The sequence below is a fragment of the Diadema antillarum genome, unplaced genomic scaffold, assembly GCF_040938485.1.
Source record: "Diadema antillarum isolate AM-2024a unplaced genomic scaffold, OU_Dant_1.0 seq00000533_RagTag, whole genome shotgun sequence".
NCBI classification, from domain to species: Eukaryota; Metazoa; Echinodermata; class Echinoidea; order Diadematoida; family Diadematidae; genus Diadema; species Diadema antillarum.
Window position 1 is genome coordinate 993,141 of NW_027271484.1, and position 13,873 is coordinate 1,007,013.

Below are 13,873 nucleotides of genomic sequence, written 5' to 3' on the forward strand. Positions count from 1 at the left end.
TGGGTCAATTCAAAATGGAGGTGAAACCAAGGCCTAATCCATACATGATTCGACATAAATAACTCAACAATATCATGAAAAGTAGTCGTCATCGATATACTGTACATAGAACCTGTATGGAACTTAAAATATCACTGCGTGTCTTATCAGAATTAGATTGTATGGCATTAGACATTCATTTATCATCAAAGTTGGAAACAGTCAGTAAATGAGAATTCAGTTCATGAATACTTATTATATTCATTGATTTATACTTGTATGTGTATCATACATGTATGTGGAAGTATGCATCATGGAGGTTTCTGCACAATACAGGAAGAAGAGGAAGAAACAAAATGATTTCTCTATTGGTATTCATTTTACAAAATATCTACACACACTGTACACACATCACTTGTGTATCACACAAATATTTCTAAGAAATAATGCAGTCACTATTTGTGTCAGTTTTTGCAATGCAAATTCTGCATATAAAAACCAAATTTGTACATTCAAGCAAAGTCTAAATATTTAATACATATTAGAAGTCGAAAGTGAAAGATGTATGAATTTACCTGCTCCACTGAGAGGGCACCTAGGTCTTGAAGTCGCTGCACAGCATCATCAATACTCTCAGTCTTTGGAGGCTCCAGCAGTTTGTTGAGAACATCCTTATAGGAACATGAATCGATATAAACTTTTCAATACATCATTGAATACCTCAAGCAGTTTGATATGACAACACATACCACCAGAAATATAAGCATGTTGTAATTCAGTTATACAAGAAGTAAATTACTAGTGTTGAAAGTCATTGCAAACACAGGGTTAGATTGCAGATATTTTTAAACCATGATAATATACTAATAAATGATGTTGAAACTCTCATTCTGCCCCTTCAAACATTAGTATTTTATCCAGTCATTCAATTACCCAATTCCTAGTATTCCTAATATGATGTTACAACACATTCTGCTTATCTTCACATGTCGATAACCTCTCTACATTCAAATGGTGCTAACCGACTTTTGTTAGCATCTGTAGACATTAATGGAGTCAGCCTGAATTGACTGATTACAAGAAAATATTTGGATGAGCACATGTACAGACCTTAACATGGTATCCCTGGAATACATCCAAAATCTTAATCCTCAGAACAAGTTGCTCAAGAGGAATTCGCTGGATCTCTGTAAGAGAACAAAAATTACAGAATTGAGAGAATAGTATTATTCTGTAACACACACACATATATATCAATCAATCCACCCATCTGTGTGTATCTAATATCTATAGGTTTAAACATGTGCATATGCATATAGTCTGCATATTACAATAGTCATTTCGGCATTTGCCTCAGATGGGATATATTTTGAGATGTGGAAAATAGCCTTAAATTTTCTTTAATAAAAACCAGATATATCTTGTATTCAATATTTGAGAATCCATCATATCATATCATATTCATGGACATAATATATCACATGGCCTTCTCTTACTAACTTTATTGTTGTTAGTCCTGGTCACTAGCTATATTGCAAGCCCACTTGGTAATGGATGCCATCTTTTACCTACCAAGAGAGCATTCCTTCCCACTTCTCAAAATCAAGATCAGTCTACATACTAGTAAATCTTTTACATCCTGGAAGGTACCTAGTCCACTTCTAGGCAGGGTGCACACAAACATATTGCTGCATTATCTATGTGCGAAGCAATTTCATTGGCATGAAGATAACTAGCCCTAACACTAGTGTCATTGAAGTTACCAGCAAAGCAAAAACTAAGTCAAGCATTAACACTGCCACTCTTTTCAATACAAAAGAGATTACTAGAATTTCTGGTATGTAATTCCAGTCCATGAATGGTAAACTTCTGGAAATCTGTTCTCTGATTGGCAAAACAAGTACAGGAAGGGGTCACAACCACCAGTGCCAATGCCCATACTGTAAAACATGATATTTTCGCGGCATGAAATTTTCGCAAATTGGAGCTGATAGCTTTTTTCACTGCATGAAATTTTCGCAAAGTGCCTCTGGCATTTTATGCATATAGTGTAGACAAGAACTTTTGCATGCATTTTAATTTCACAAATCTTTTCTCGCAAAATTTGCCAAATCAAAATGCACATAAACATTTCTCATTTGACAGAATAGGCCTACACGGCAGGGAAAAAATTCAACCAACCCATCCACATTGTCCATGTTTCAATTGAAATCATGTCCACAAACAATCCAACACAAAACAAAACAGAAGATTTGCACATGATTGTTATCATCATCATCATCATTATTATTTTGTAATCATTAGAGACCACACCATACCTGGTTGCTGCTGGTCCCGAAGAACGTGTCCAAACGTATGGTTGGTGAAGAGATGGAAACACACACCTGCTGCCACACGACCTGCACGACCTCGTCGCTGCATGGCATTAGCCTTAGACACCCAGACTGTTTCAAGGGACTCCATACGCTTGCCTGAGTCATACCTACAAAGATGGAAACAAACAGAGAGAAGATACAGACAGAGGAGAAGGAAAGAGGACAATGAGAAGGAAGGAGGAGAGACAGATTAGGGAGAAAGAGAATAGGGAGAGGAGGGGAGGGGTGGAGAAAAGGAGTAGAGCAAGAGAGACAGAAGACAGAGAGGTGAGGATATTATGCAGCTTTTTCTTACTCATTCATAACATCCCATCTGCAGGCATATAAGTAATAAAAAAAATCATAATTTCTACTCTATACTGCTTTTCAATACATCAAGACTATTATAAAAGTGTGCATGGAGTACCAGTCATATAGATAGAAGCTCCTGTTTACATGTCCTTACTTATTTCAGACAAAACTAAGCTGAAGTTAATACTTGGTGTAAGAACAGGAGGTGTCATATCAGGATGTAAACTGCATACGAGCATGGCAGAAAGCATAAAGTAATACTTAGTTAAATAACTAATCTGCTTTGTGAGAACTCTAAAGGTTTCTACTAGCCACCTTGGAATAAAAGAATAAATCAGTTTGGTAACTCATCACATAATCAGCATGAACAGAATATTGTGGAATGCTTGCCTCATGAATGCCAATTCTAAGCTCAATTACATCTTGTTTGACAATCTGTGTGATGTTTGAAAGAATGAGGGCTCCTTTATTTTCAGCTTGAATGAACCTTTCCTATTATGTATTCAATGAACAATCAAGCACTATTGAATTTAAAGAATGCACCAGAAAAAAAAAAGCAGTAGCATGTCATGTGGGTTTTTTCAAATGGCAAGGAATATATGAATAATTTCATGAAATAACACATTGATAAATAGCCAACAATTAAAAAAAAAAAGTGTTACATAAAACCCAAACAGACACAATCCATCTGCTTGTGGGGGAATTCAGGAACTTAAAGTAAATAATACTGTAAACGTCAATATTTTCGCGCGATTAATTTTTCGCGCTGAGCGGCTCGAAAACATATTCGCGGGTTCTTAAATTCGCGCTCGGCAGCGGGTTAATACACAATCGCTGTACAGCTGTTTTCATCCAGCGATGCCAGCGTACGATAAGCGACGTAGCGAGCGGCGCGAGTGCGAGTACAAGTAGGCCATGGGGTGAGCTGGTTTTTTCGCTTGTTTCGTTCCGACAACTGCGGCACTAAAATTTCTCCACAGCTACGTGTAAACAAATAACCAAAAAGGCTACAGGAAAAAGTTCGACACAAACCCTCCTGCAGTATTTTGGTAATTTAGGGGGAAAGAGTGAACTTTTTTGTCACTGAGGAGCTGAATATGTACACTTTGCCGTGTACGATATTCATTCGCGAACGATCATGTGATGTATGTTATCCAATCCGAATCGAGAATTATTGTTTACGAGTCAAAATGGCCGCCCCCTGTTAGCCTGTCGACGCGTCTACGTCGTCTGCTCAGCCGAAACTTATTATGCGTTATTATGCATGTAACATCGATGAAGTTTGAAAATTTCACGGCTATGACAAACCTAAGATAGACGAAACCTATTTTGTGTGCCAAAGAGTGGATCAAATTGAGTGGGGGAGACCGTGAAATCGCAGACCAGAACGAAGTGATTCAGCTGCTCAGGGGGACTGACTGCAACCTACGTAGTATGTAGGATAATTTACAGGTTAGTTTACGTGCGTACAGTCGAGTCGTAGCAGTCGACACTGCAGTGCAGTCTCACTCATAATGAATTAATGTTAATGACCATGATAACTACAAGTACAATTGTACAACGTTTAATAGCTATGTTATGAACGTTGCTTGTGTATGTTATAATGGGCGCTAATGCAGTAGCTTAGCCATTAGCGTGTACGCCTTACTTAGATAAATTATCTTGAATTTCACCTTAGTCCTTGGCATGGCAGAGCGCCGTTATAATGTCGCCTAGATGTAATTTTACATGTTGTTCTATGTACAGCCCAGGTTAGGTTGATGTAGCTGATCGGTGATATTGTTTTGTAAAAGTCTTGACACACAGGACTGGATTGAAAAAGGTCTAAACTGCATGTAAATTTATATTTTCATAATCATGGCCATGGAGTAGAAATCCATCCTGTTTCTCTCACCCCGAAATTGGCGAATCCTCCCTCAAAACACACATTTAGCATCTCATTAAATTAACTTATTAATATTTGATATAAATAGATCTAAAAGACCAACAATGACAATAACATAATTGCAACAATTAAACTCCCTAAAACATATGATTACCATTATGTTGTGCCAAACTATAAAGCAGTGGGTGGTGGTGATAGTGAAAGGCCAAGGATTCTAGTATTAATGATGATAAGGCAGTTGTATTCATAATTATGATAATTGATATTGCATGTGATCAGGTGCTGAAAGCTGTAGATGTAATTTAAAATCAGTAATTGCACTGCAAGTACAAGTTGAAGTAGTTGATGATGACAATGATCATGAGGTGTTAATGATTTGGCATAGTACTAGGGCCTGTGCATTGGTAATTACAAGATTCAAATATTGGCAGTCAATAGTCTACCGTACATTTAATGATATATTGAGTGTAATGTTCAACCCCTCCCTCTAGCATTTAGCCTTTTTTCCCCCTAACAAAATCCAACGGCTAATCATTGCTGTTCATTTCTCCATTGTATTAAATAGGATTCCATGAAACGTGCTACAAGAGGTTTATAGATAGCAAACGCCTGAATCTCGCTAGGAAACGAAAGCTGAAGGAGGAGCCTGGTCCGTCAGCAGGAGCATCTGTTTCCTCCCCTAAGACGCCCACATCAAGATCAAGATTTTCTTCTGGAAGCTCTTCAGGTTCTGCTGTGTTGCCTGTGAAATGCATCATTTGCAACAGAGTCAACCTGCTCATTAATTGCCAAGGGAAATAGGTTAATATGATTGATATTGAAGCATGAAAACATTGTCATGTTACTATAAGTTGTCCTTGATAAAATGGAGCAATATATAGGCCTATACACCACTGAAACATTCACACACATACACAAAGAACTTCAGTGCAAAGTTCAGAAACAACAGAATGTACTGTATATGCACCAATGCTTTGGTCAATGTGATTGATATTCAAGAATTGACATCTTACCAAAGTTGTGCATGATAAAATGTCTTTGTAATACAGATTGCTTCCTGTATTTTGAATGCCAATGTTTATGCAACATGTTTTGACTCCTTGCCTCAGTATGTGATTGTTCGCCCTTTAGCAAACATTTCTGCCCACTATTATGATTTGATTAGGGTTGAATTATTCTAAGAACAAAGATGTTTTCCTAAGTGTGTTTTTTTTTTCATAAAACTGAATGACTACGATTAAAATTTGTTTCTCCCACTCTGGGGAAAAAAAATATGTAACTATTATTAATACTGAAACAGAATGTTCATGTAGAAAGGTCAGTACAATGTAGGTGTGAGTACAAAATCAGTTTGCTAAAACTAATACACACCAGCCAAATGAAAATTGTGCATAAGTTGAGTCAGGTTTGCACAGATCCTCTGATATTGGATGTTAATTGCAATGTTATCATAATTTTTAATGCCAAACCTGTTTTATTCTCTCCAAGATTTTCAGGTACACATTGCCTCCAATGCAGATTCCAACAGTTTTCACTCACGAATGGGTAAACTATAATTTTGCCTTTATTTTATATATTGGCATTTTTCAAAACTTTTACACCCTTTCAAGGATATTTGAACCATGGAATGTTCCAGGAAATTTATTAAAACTAGAAAATTTGACTGATTATCATTTTGAGCTATCTTACATGAAAGGAGGTAGTGTCCCACCATGTTGTAACCTAATGATAGCAATGAAAACTTCAGGAAATTTTATGAAGATTAAATTTTCATTTTGAGCTATCTTACATGAAAGGAGGTAGTGTCCCACCATGTTGTAACCTAATGATAGCAATGAAAACTTCAGGAAATTTTATGAAGATTAAATTTTCTAGTGCTAAAGTAATGTATAATATTTCATGAACAACGTGATTGCTATGTGATCTAAGTATATTAAAGCTTCTTAAGAAGAAGAAGAAGAAGAAAAGAAAAACATGTTTACTAATAAACAATATGATCTGTTTAATAGTAATGTCTCATGTGTGTAAATGAGTTTGTATGTGTGCGTGTGAGTGTATATAATATGTCAGCGTTTTTATGCACCTGTGTATGTGTAATGCACTGATCAGTACATGTATTATATCATTGTGTGTGTTCATGTTTATGATAATCTTTTTTATGATGCTGATGTGATAAATGGCCAAGGCATGAAGAATAATATTTTAATACACTTGGGTATATTGAATCTTCATAACTATGTGTGTGCGTATGTGTGTGTGCATGTGGGTGTGTGTGTGTGTGTGTGTGTGTACAATAAGATTCTCCCACATGCACGCGGACACACACACAAACAAACACACTGATTTTGTTTTCTTTTTTTTTTTGCCTTGAATGATTAGTCATTGATTAATAACATGTCTTTGAACAGAATATAAGGCATTTGCCTTGACCTCTGACGGTCAGTCAGTGCTCTCTCTCATATGGTCTTGGAACCACTTTGCTCTTGTCCTCCTTTGCATAGCCAGCATCAGGAAAAGCTGAAACGTGAGATATAATGCAAGTATTAAACCAAAACTTCACTTTTTTTTTCTAGGTACAGTATCTGGCTAAAAGCAGTGCTTTACAAATGTGTATATGCATTTCAGCTTAGAAACACTATGGGAACTACTAGTATACTGCGGCTAGCAGCCCCATACGCATAACTGCGGCTAGCAGCCCCATACGCATAACTGCGGCCAGCAGCCCCATACGCATAGCGTCATGGGGCTGTGAACTGTAGCATACAGGATCATGACGGATATTTTATCGCGGACAAATATCAACTTAAAATCGGGAAAAAATCTTCAATTTGAAGACTTATTAATAAATTTGAAGTATTGATAACAGAGTTCGTGCTAGGTTTGCTTCTGCAAATATTTCCTTTCTGTTCAAATTGATGACTAAATGTGACTCGGTCGAGAGGAAACTGGGAGAGCTACACTGAATTGACGGCCAGCGCATGCACACACAGACATCTAATATCCAGTCAATGGATACGAAATTTGTGCGCAGTGATGTGTGCGCCTGCGCTGACCGTCAATTCAGCGTAGCTCTCCCAGATTCCTCTCGACCTAGTCATATTAAGTCATCAAATCGAACAGAAAATGACTATATGTAGAACCAAACCTTGCACGAACCCTGTTGTCAATACTTCAACCTTACTTGTAAGTCTTCAAATTGAAGAATTTTTGTTCGATTTAAGGTTGACATTTGTCCGCGATACTACTCTGTCATGATCCTAAATGCTACAATCCACAGCCCCATTACGATATGTGTATTGGGCTGCTGGTCGCAGTTTATAAAATATGGATTTTCGCAAAAACTGCAGGATATTTCGAGGAGAACTTTTTACAGTACATTTAGGATGTACAAAACATCACATATCCGCATTCAGAAAGTAGTGCCAGTGTTGCTGGAACGAAACCCATTTTCTAAGCCTCTTTTTCAGCTTCACCCCATGGCCTAAAGCACTCAACTACGTAGTACATGTATTTTACTCGATACATGTTCTGTAGGACTAGTACCTGTAGTCGCGGGGATGTAGCACACGAATCGGCCGTGGGCTCGGTGCGTGCGGTGCGTGCGACGATACTGCTATATGCGTAAACATGTCTGTACTACGTAGCAGTTTCATCGATGAAGCGCACCAGGCCGTTCAAAATGTGCATAGAAAATTGCGAAGATATATTCGCGCGTTTTTGAATTCGCGCTAGCCGAACGTAGCGCGAAATCCGCGAAAATTAATGTACCGCGAAAATTTCCACGTTTACAGTAAGTTAATTGATACATTAAACAGAAAAAAAGCAAGAAACGTAAATGTCGTCTCGTGGGTCTACAAACCTCTTCTCTTTCATTCTGCCAGCATCAATGACATACACAATATCATCAATGGTGATGGAGGTTTCAGCAATGTTGGTTGCTATGACGATTTTAGTGACACCCTCCTGGGGCTTGTCAAAGGCTGCATTTTGTTCATCACTTGATAGGGAAGAGTGCAGCGGTACCAGTTTGTATCTAGTGGACGAGATCAAACAAATTCATTAGCATAAAGGAAAGCAAAAGTGCATGAAACATTTGACTGCAAAAGGCAACTTTTCCAAGTTTACTCATGATTGGTATCAAATTCCTTCACAGTAATGTATATTCTCATTACAGACTTTCTGAAAGAATCATACAATTGGCTTCAGGTAGTCATTACTAGATCACATTCTTGCAACCTCATCCATGTGTCCTTGTAATATGTCCACTATCAAAAAATAAGGCCCCAACAAAAGTTTGTATATGACAATATGGTAAAGGCATAAAAATATTTGAAGGACATAATCCTGACATATCCTGCCTTTAAAGGAACAAACAAGTAAGTGAACACCAACAAATAGAAAAAGTAACCAACCATGACTTCTATTGATGAGAGCATCACTCACTTTTTCTGTTTTCTTGGTCCACATAGAGAGCTCTGGAGCTGTTCATACAAGTCTGATATTTCCCCCATGCCAGGCAAGAAGATCAGAATAGCACCATCCTTTGGATACTAAAATAGGATACATCCAAATGATACAATAATAGTAAACTTTGAGGTACAGGAATCCTAGGTAAGATTAGTACGACAGTCCAAAGTAAATGATATAATTTTTCAGCTACAGCTAAAAAAGCAACAAATAACATCCCTATGCATCCCTCCCTGCACTCAAGGTTTTATATGCCTCCTGTTAAATAATTGTATATCATCAGTGTTGCTTTGCAATTTTCCCCTTGTGGTTTCCCAAAACTTAACAGCCTTTCCAACATTTTAAGAAATACTAAGGCTGTCAAATGTTCAAAGAAATTTGTAGAGCATACTGTGAGGTAATCCTTGCTGCAATGGGTCATATAACTTAAAGAATTAACTGCAGTTTGAGTACACAAATGGAAATTCTTTGAAGAGAATGACAGACTTACTTCATGATCTCCATCAACAATCCATTTGACAAGCTCCTCTATAAGGTCATTGTTGAGTTTCTCTGGGTCAATGGTGGCAAGAGTCTTGATGGTTGACATTTCATATTCTTGACACAGAAGGAAGAAAAAAAAAGGCATATTACTACTAGTAGTTGACATTTATAAATGCTTAATTTTGATTTGCACATATGAAACACTACTAACTCTGCTGCATTTTCAAATGTGAAAAATTAAACAAAAAGAGATAAGAAATGACTTAAGCTATATATATATATATATATATATTTTTTTTTTTTTTTTTTTGAAACAAGGAAGGAAAAACTGACCAGAAACAATTGTAATAATAAATAGCGAAAACTTTGAGCAAAGAAAATGGGTTTTCATCGGGATTCGAACCCGAGACCTCCGGATTACTAGACCGGTGCTCTACCGACTGAGCTACAATGTATTGAAAGCCCTAGATCGGTGTTCGTCCCAAACCCTTAACTCTCTTTGCTCGTGTGGTCAGAAGCTATAGTGTGTGTATGTGTGCCACACACACACACATTAACCTGACATAAACCCAAATGATGTAAATCAACTTTGGAATAAATGTGAGGGATCGCCGAAGCGATGCAGCTTTTTGTAATATATTTTGAAACAAGGAAGGAAAAACTGACCAGAAACAATTGTAATAATAAATAGCGAAAACTTTGAGCAAAGAAAATGGGTTTCTTTGCTCAAAGTTTTCGCTATATATATATATATATATATATATATATATGGCTGCTGCATTCCTTCATAGATAACAAATTGACACATTTCAGGAATATTTACAGAGTATAACTGGACAAAAATTTGGAAAACTGCTTCATACTTTATGCCTCATATCCATGAACTTTGGATACCAGCAAAACATGACATTAAATCCTCTCCTACAGTATTGCTTGTTCATTCTGTTCCAGGGCTCAAGTTGCAAAGACCTTTTCTTGTCCACAATTACTCAGGCACTCTGTATTTCTCTTGCTGTTGATACTATAGAACTTGTACTGGTCGTTTACTTTGGTGCTGATCTTCACTGACATGATATCTTTATGTACATATATCCTACTGCATCTATAGAGTCACTCTAATACTGTAAAACATGATATATTCATGGCACTCAATTTTCGCGAATTGGAGCCGACAGCCTTTTTCGTGGCATGAAATTTTCGCGAATTGCCACTGGCCTTCAATGCATATAGTGTGACAAGAAATTTCGCGTGCATTTCAATTTCGCGAATCTAGACGCTCGCGGAATTCGCAAAATTAAAATGCACGCAAACATTCCTCGTTTTACAGTAATCAATCATACGCAAGTTCAATGTCAGGGAACAATGAAGCCAGTAGTATCCTCTGCTATAATATTCCTGTGAGCTTTCTCTATTCAATTATTCTTCAAATGCCAGAAAGGAGTATATTCAGTAAATACAGCTTGAAGGGATGGTACAGTATCGGCGGAGATGAGAATTGGGCTTTTAACTTTTTGCGAGATACCAAGAAAACACTTATGAAATAGTACAGAGCATACCATTTTAAGAGGAATTCAAAGTTTACTTGGTCAATGAAAACCGGGTTTTAATGACTGAAACATCCAAAAAACAGAGTAAAACAAAGCGATCATATTACTATTAGTAATAAAATGTGGGGTCCCACACTTTATTAGAATCGCTCTGTTTTGGATTTCTCAGCCATTTCAAAACCAGTTTTCATCAAATAAACATGGAATTCCTCATGGAATTACATGCTTTTTCATATTTCATAAAGAGGTTTCTCATTATCTCACCAAAATGGAAACCTGAAACTAGGTCTCAACCAAAACTATACGATCCCTTTAAGAAAACATAACTTCTTTAATGTGAAATTAAATACAAGATTAGGCAATTCTTCACGTAATTCAATTCATTCTTGTCAGATCTTGTAAGACACCTGCATACTCAGTCATTGAGATTGACTTCCAGTCAATTTTTCTGACCACCAGATGTCTAAATTAGAAAGCAAAGGCTGCCACAACTATTTACCCGAGTATCTAAGAGCCACCTGAGGGACGGTCAGGTTGGAATCTCTGATGTTATCAGCTGCTGGAGTGAACGTAGTTTGAGCAAATGCTGCAGCAATGTCTTCCTCGAGGTCAGCATACCTGACCTTGCCTAGCGCCCTCGCAGATGCCTCCGAGGGTGCCGCATTGCTTCGTTTGAGAGGTCTGGCTAGCGGGGAATTCTCATCAAGGACATACCTACCAATATCAAAGAGAACAAAATGATATAGCTTTATCTTGTTTCAACTAAATTTTCATAGTGATGCCAACAAATGTTGTCTTCAAACATGAAAGTCTCTCTCTAGGATTTACTATCTCTATTGTGATCAAATATGCTGTTGTATCTATGGGTAGGGTGTACATTCATTGGTCAATTTGTAAAGGGGAAGAGAGAAGAAATGACCATGACTGTGGCAGTGATGCATGTGAATTCCTCAGAAAAAAAAATAGAGGTCAACAGAAGTGTGAGACTGTTGCTTTGTACAACACAGTTGCTTTTGTTTTGTGCATTCATTTTCACTGTGCCACTTTCAACTGATTAAGTGATGTACTAGATCTAAAAGTAAATGCTCATGATATTGTTGGCTAATTTGACACAGTCCTATTATGCAGACAGAGCATGAATTTCTGCTGACTTCTTTCTATCCATCAACCTCAGCTACTGCTAACTTACTTTAACTGTTTCTGGTAAGTACCTGTGATAACTAGAATGAAAGAAATGCATCAGTGTTGAAAGTTAACAACTATAGACCATTCTACCTTTTTAACGGCTACAAATTAATGATTTTTATTTTGACACTGCTCTTTTAGGCATCTTCTGATAAATGCTTACATATGGTAGTCACTCCCCTTACAAGCAATGCTGAGTCCAGAAACAGCCTGGGCAGAAACACAGAAAAGATGACTTAAAAATGATCTCGTCAAACTTACCCAGTAAACTCTATAGCATCCTCCAGAAAATACTGGTCCACAGGAAACGTTTTACCTGTATATGATTTGAAAGAGACTCCAGTGTGACTATAAGAAATATTCTTCAGTGCATGAAAGATGAATTGCATGAACATCAAAATGGAATCAGATCTCTCAGATTAGGTTTCTATATAGAAATTGAAACATACATTTGCTGGTCTATAATTGCCTACAAGGTGCAGCTCATAATAATATCACAAACACTTGTTTCTCTCATTTGTACTAATTTACTAGATTCCCTTCAGCAGTGGCTACTACAACTTTGCAACAATGAAATGTACGTCTCCATTTCACCTGCAGGAACTTTCTGAAAATTACTAGTTTAGCTGTGATGAACTGCACCTTGAAATCGATACATATCTAAATAAATGTCATGCAGATCTATATCAAACAAACACAACACTTTGTTGTTGGCCACATACCAGGTATATTTATGACAGGGCAGTTAAAGAAGTACTGAGAAAAGAGATCTGCATTCAGTGTGGCGCTCATGAGGATAACACGTAGGTCTGGTCGCTGGGGAAGCATGTCTCGTAGCACCATCATCAGAAAGTCACTAAATACACGTAGGAGAAAATGCAATCAGAGGCAAAATATACATTACTGGTATTTAAATTGACATGAAATCAAGGCGTAATATACATGTAATCCATGAACTAGCACCTCATCAAACCTCCATACATGAAACATCAAACTTGAAATATAAGAAAAATTCAGATGTAAAGGAGAATAGGAGTGTGTTCTGAAGTACATACCATAGGCCCTTGTCACTTACATTGATAAAAGTAGTGCGTGCAAGCAAGTACCAACCCAAGTTCTGAGTGGTCTTTGCCTCATTTTTAAGTTTTGTCTACAACGACAAACTCGTGGAGACCTAGAGCTCACCTCTCTTCACTTCTCTCATGGACCTCATCAACAATGACATGACTGACCCCACTCAGCTCAGGGTCACTCTCCAGTCTCCTTAGGAGGATCCCCGTTGTGCAGAAGGTCAGTCTGGTGGATGATGACTGCAAATACAAGACGGTTCACAACATCATATTCATCAACATTCAACTTTCAAAACCTGGATGTTGATTCCAGTATAATGTGCCTTCACATTTTTCACAAGATAAATTCCTACTCACAAAGATCAAAACCAATTGGATTGACACATTTCTGGGAAAATAATTGGAGGCTAAAGATGGCAACAGATCAACACTGCTATGTGTGTCAAAATTTTTAAAACAAACTTTTCATTAATGTACTACTACAGGAGCTCCATTGCAATACTTTGTTTCATTTGTCACAGCATTCCACATTTGTCAAATTGAACGCAAGATATCACTTATACGGAAGGCAGGTTTTGACAAAAAACACGT

General features: G+C 37.3%; 1 protein-coding gene across 1 annotated transcript in view; it reads right to left on the minus strand.

The window, feature by feature from the left end:
* LOC139734611 (putative ATP-dependent RNA helicase DHX57) overlaps nt 1–13,873 on the minus strand; it is a 33,412-nt gene that overhangs the window by 11,865 nt on the left and 7,674 nt on the right. Inside the window, exons 9-18 of the mRNA XM_071645395.1 lie at nt 13,398–13,522; nt 12,935–13,068; nt 12,474–12,528; nt 11,527–11,741; nt 9,488–9,594; nt 8,974–9,080; nt 8,390–8,563; nt 2,298–2,461; nt 1,090–1,166; nt 555–650 (exon numbers count right to left, since the gene is read on the minus strand). Coding sequence (XP_071501496.1) covers nt 555–650; nt 1,090–1,166; nt 2,298–2,461; nt 8,390–8,563; nt 8,974–9,080; nt 9,488–9,594; nt 11,527–11,741; nt 12,474–12,528; nt 12,935–13,068; nt 13,398–13,522 — 1,254 coding nt within the window. The remainder of the gene's footprint in view (nt 1–554; nt 651–1,089; nt 1,167–2,297; nt 2,462–8,389; nt 8,564–8,973; nt 9,081–9,487; nt 9,595–11,526; nt 11,742–12,473; nt 12,529–12,934; nt 13,069–13,397; nt 13,523–13,873) is intronic.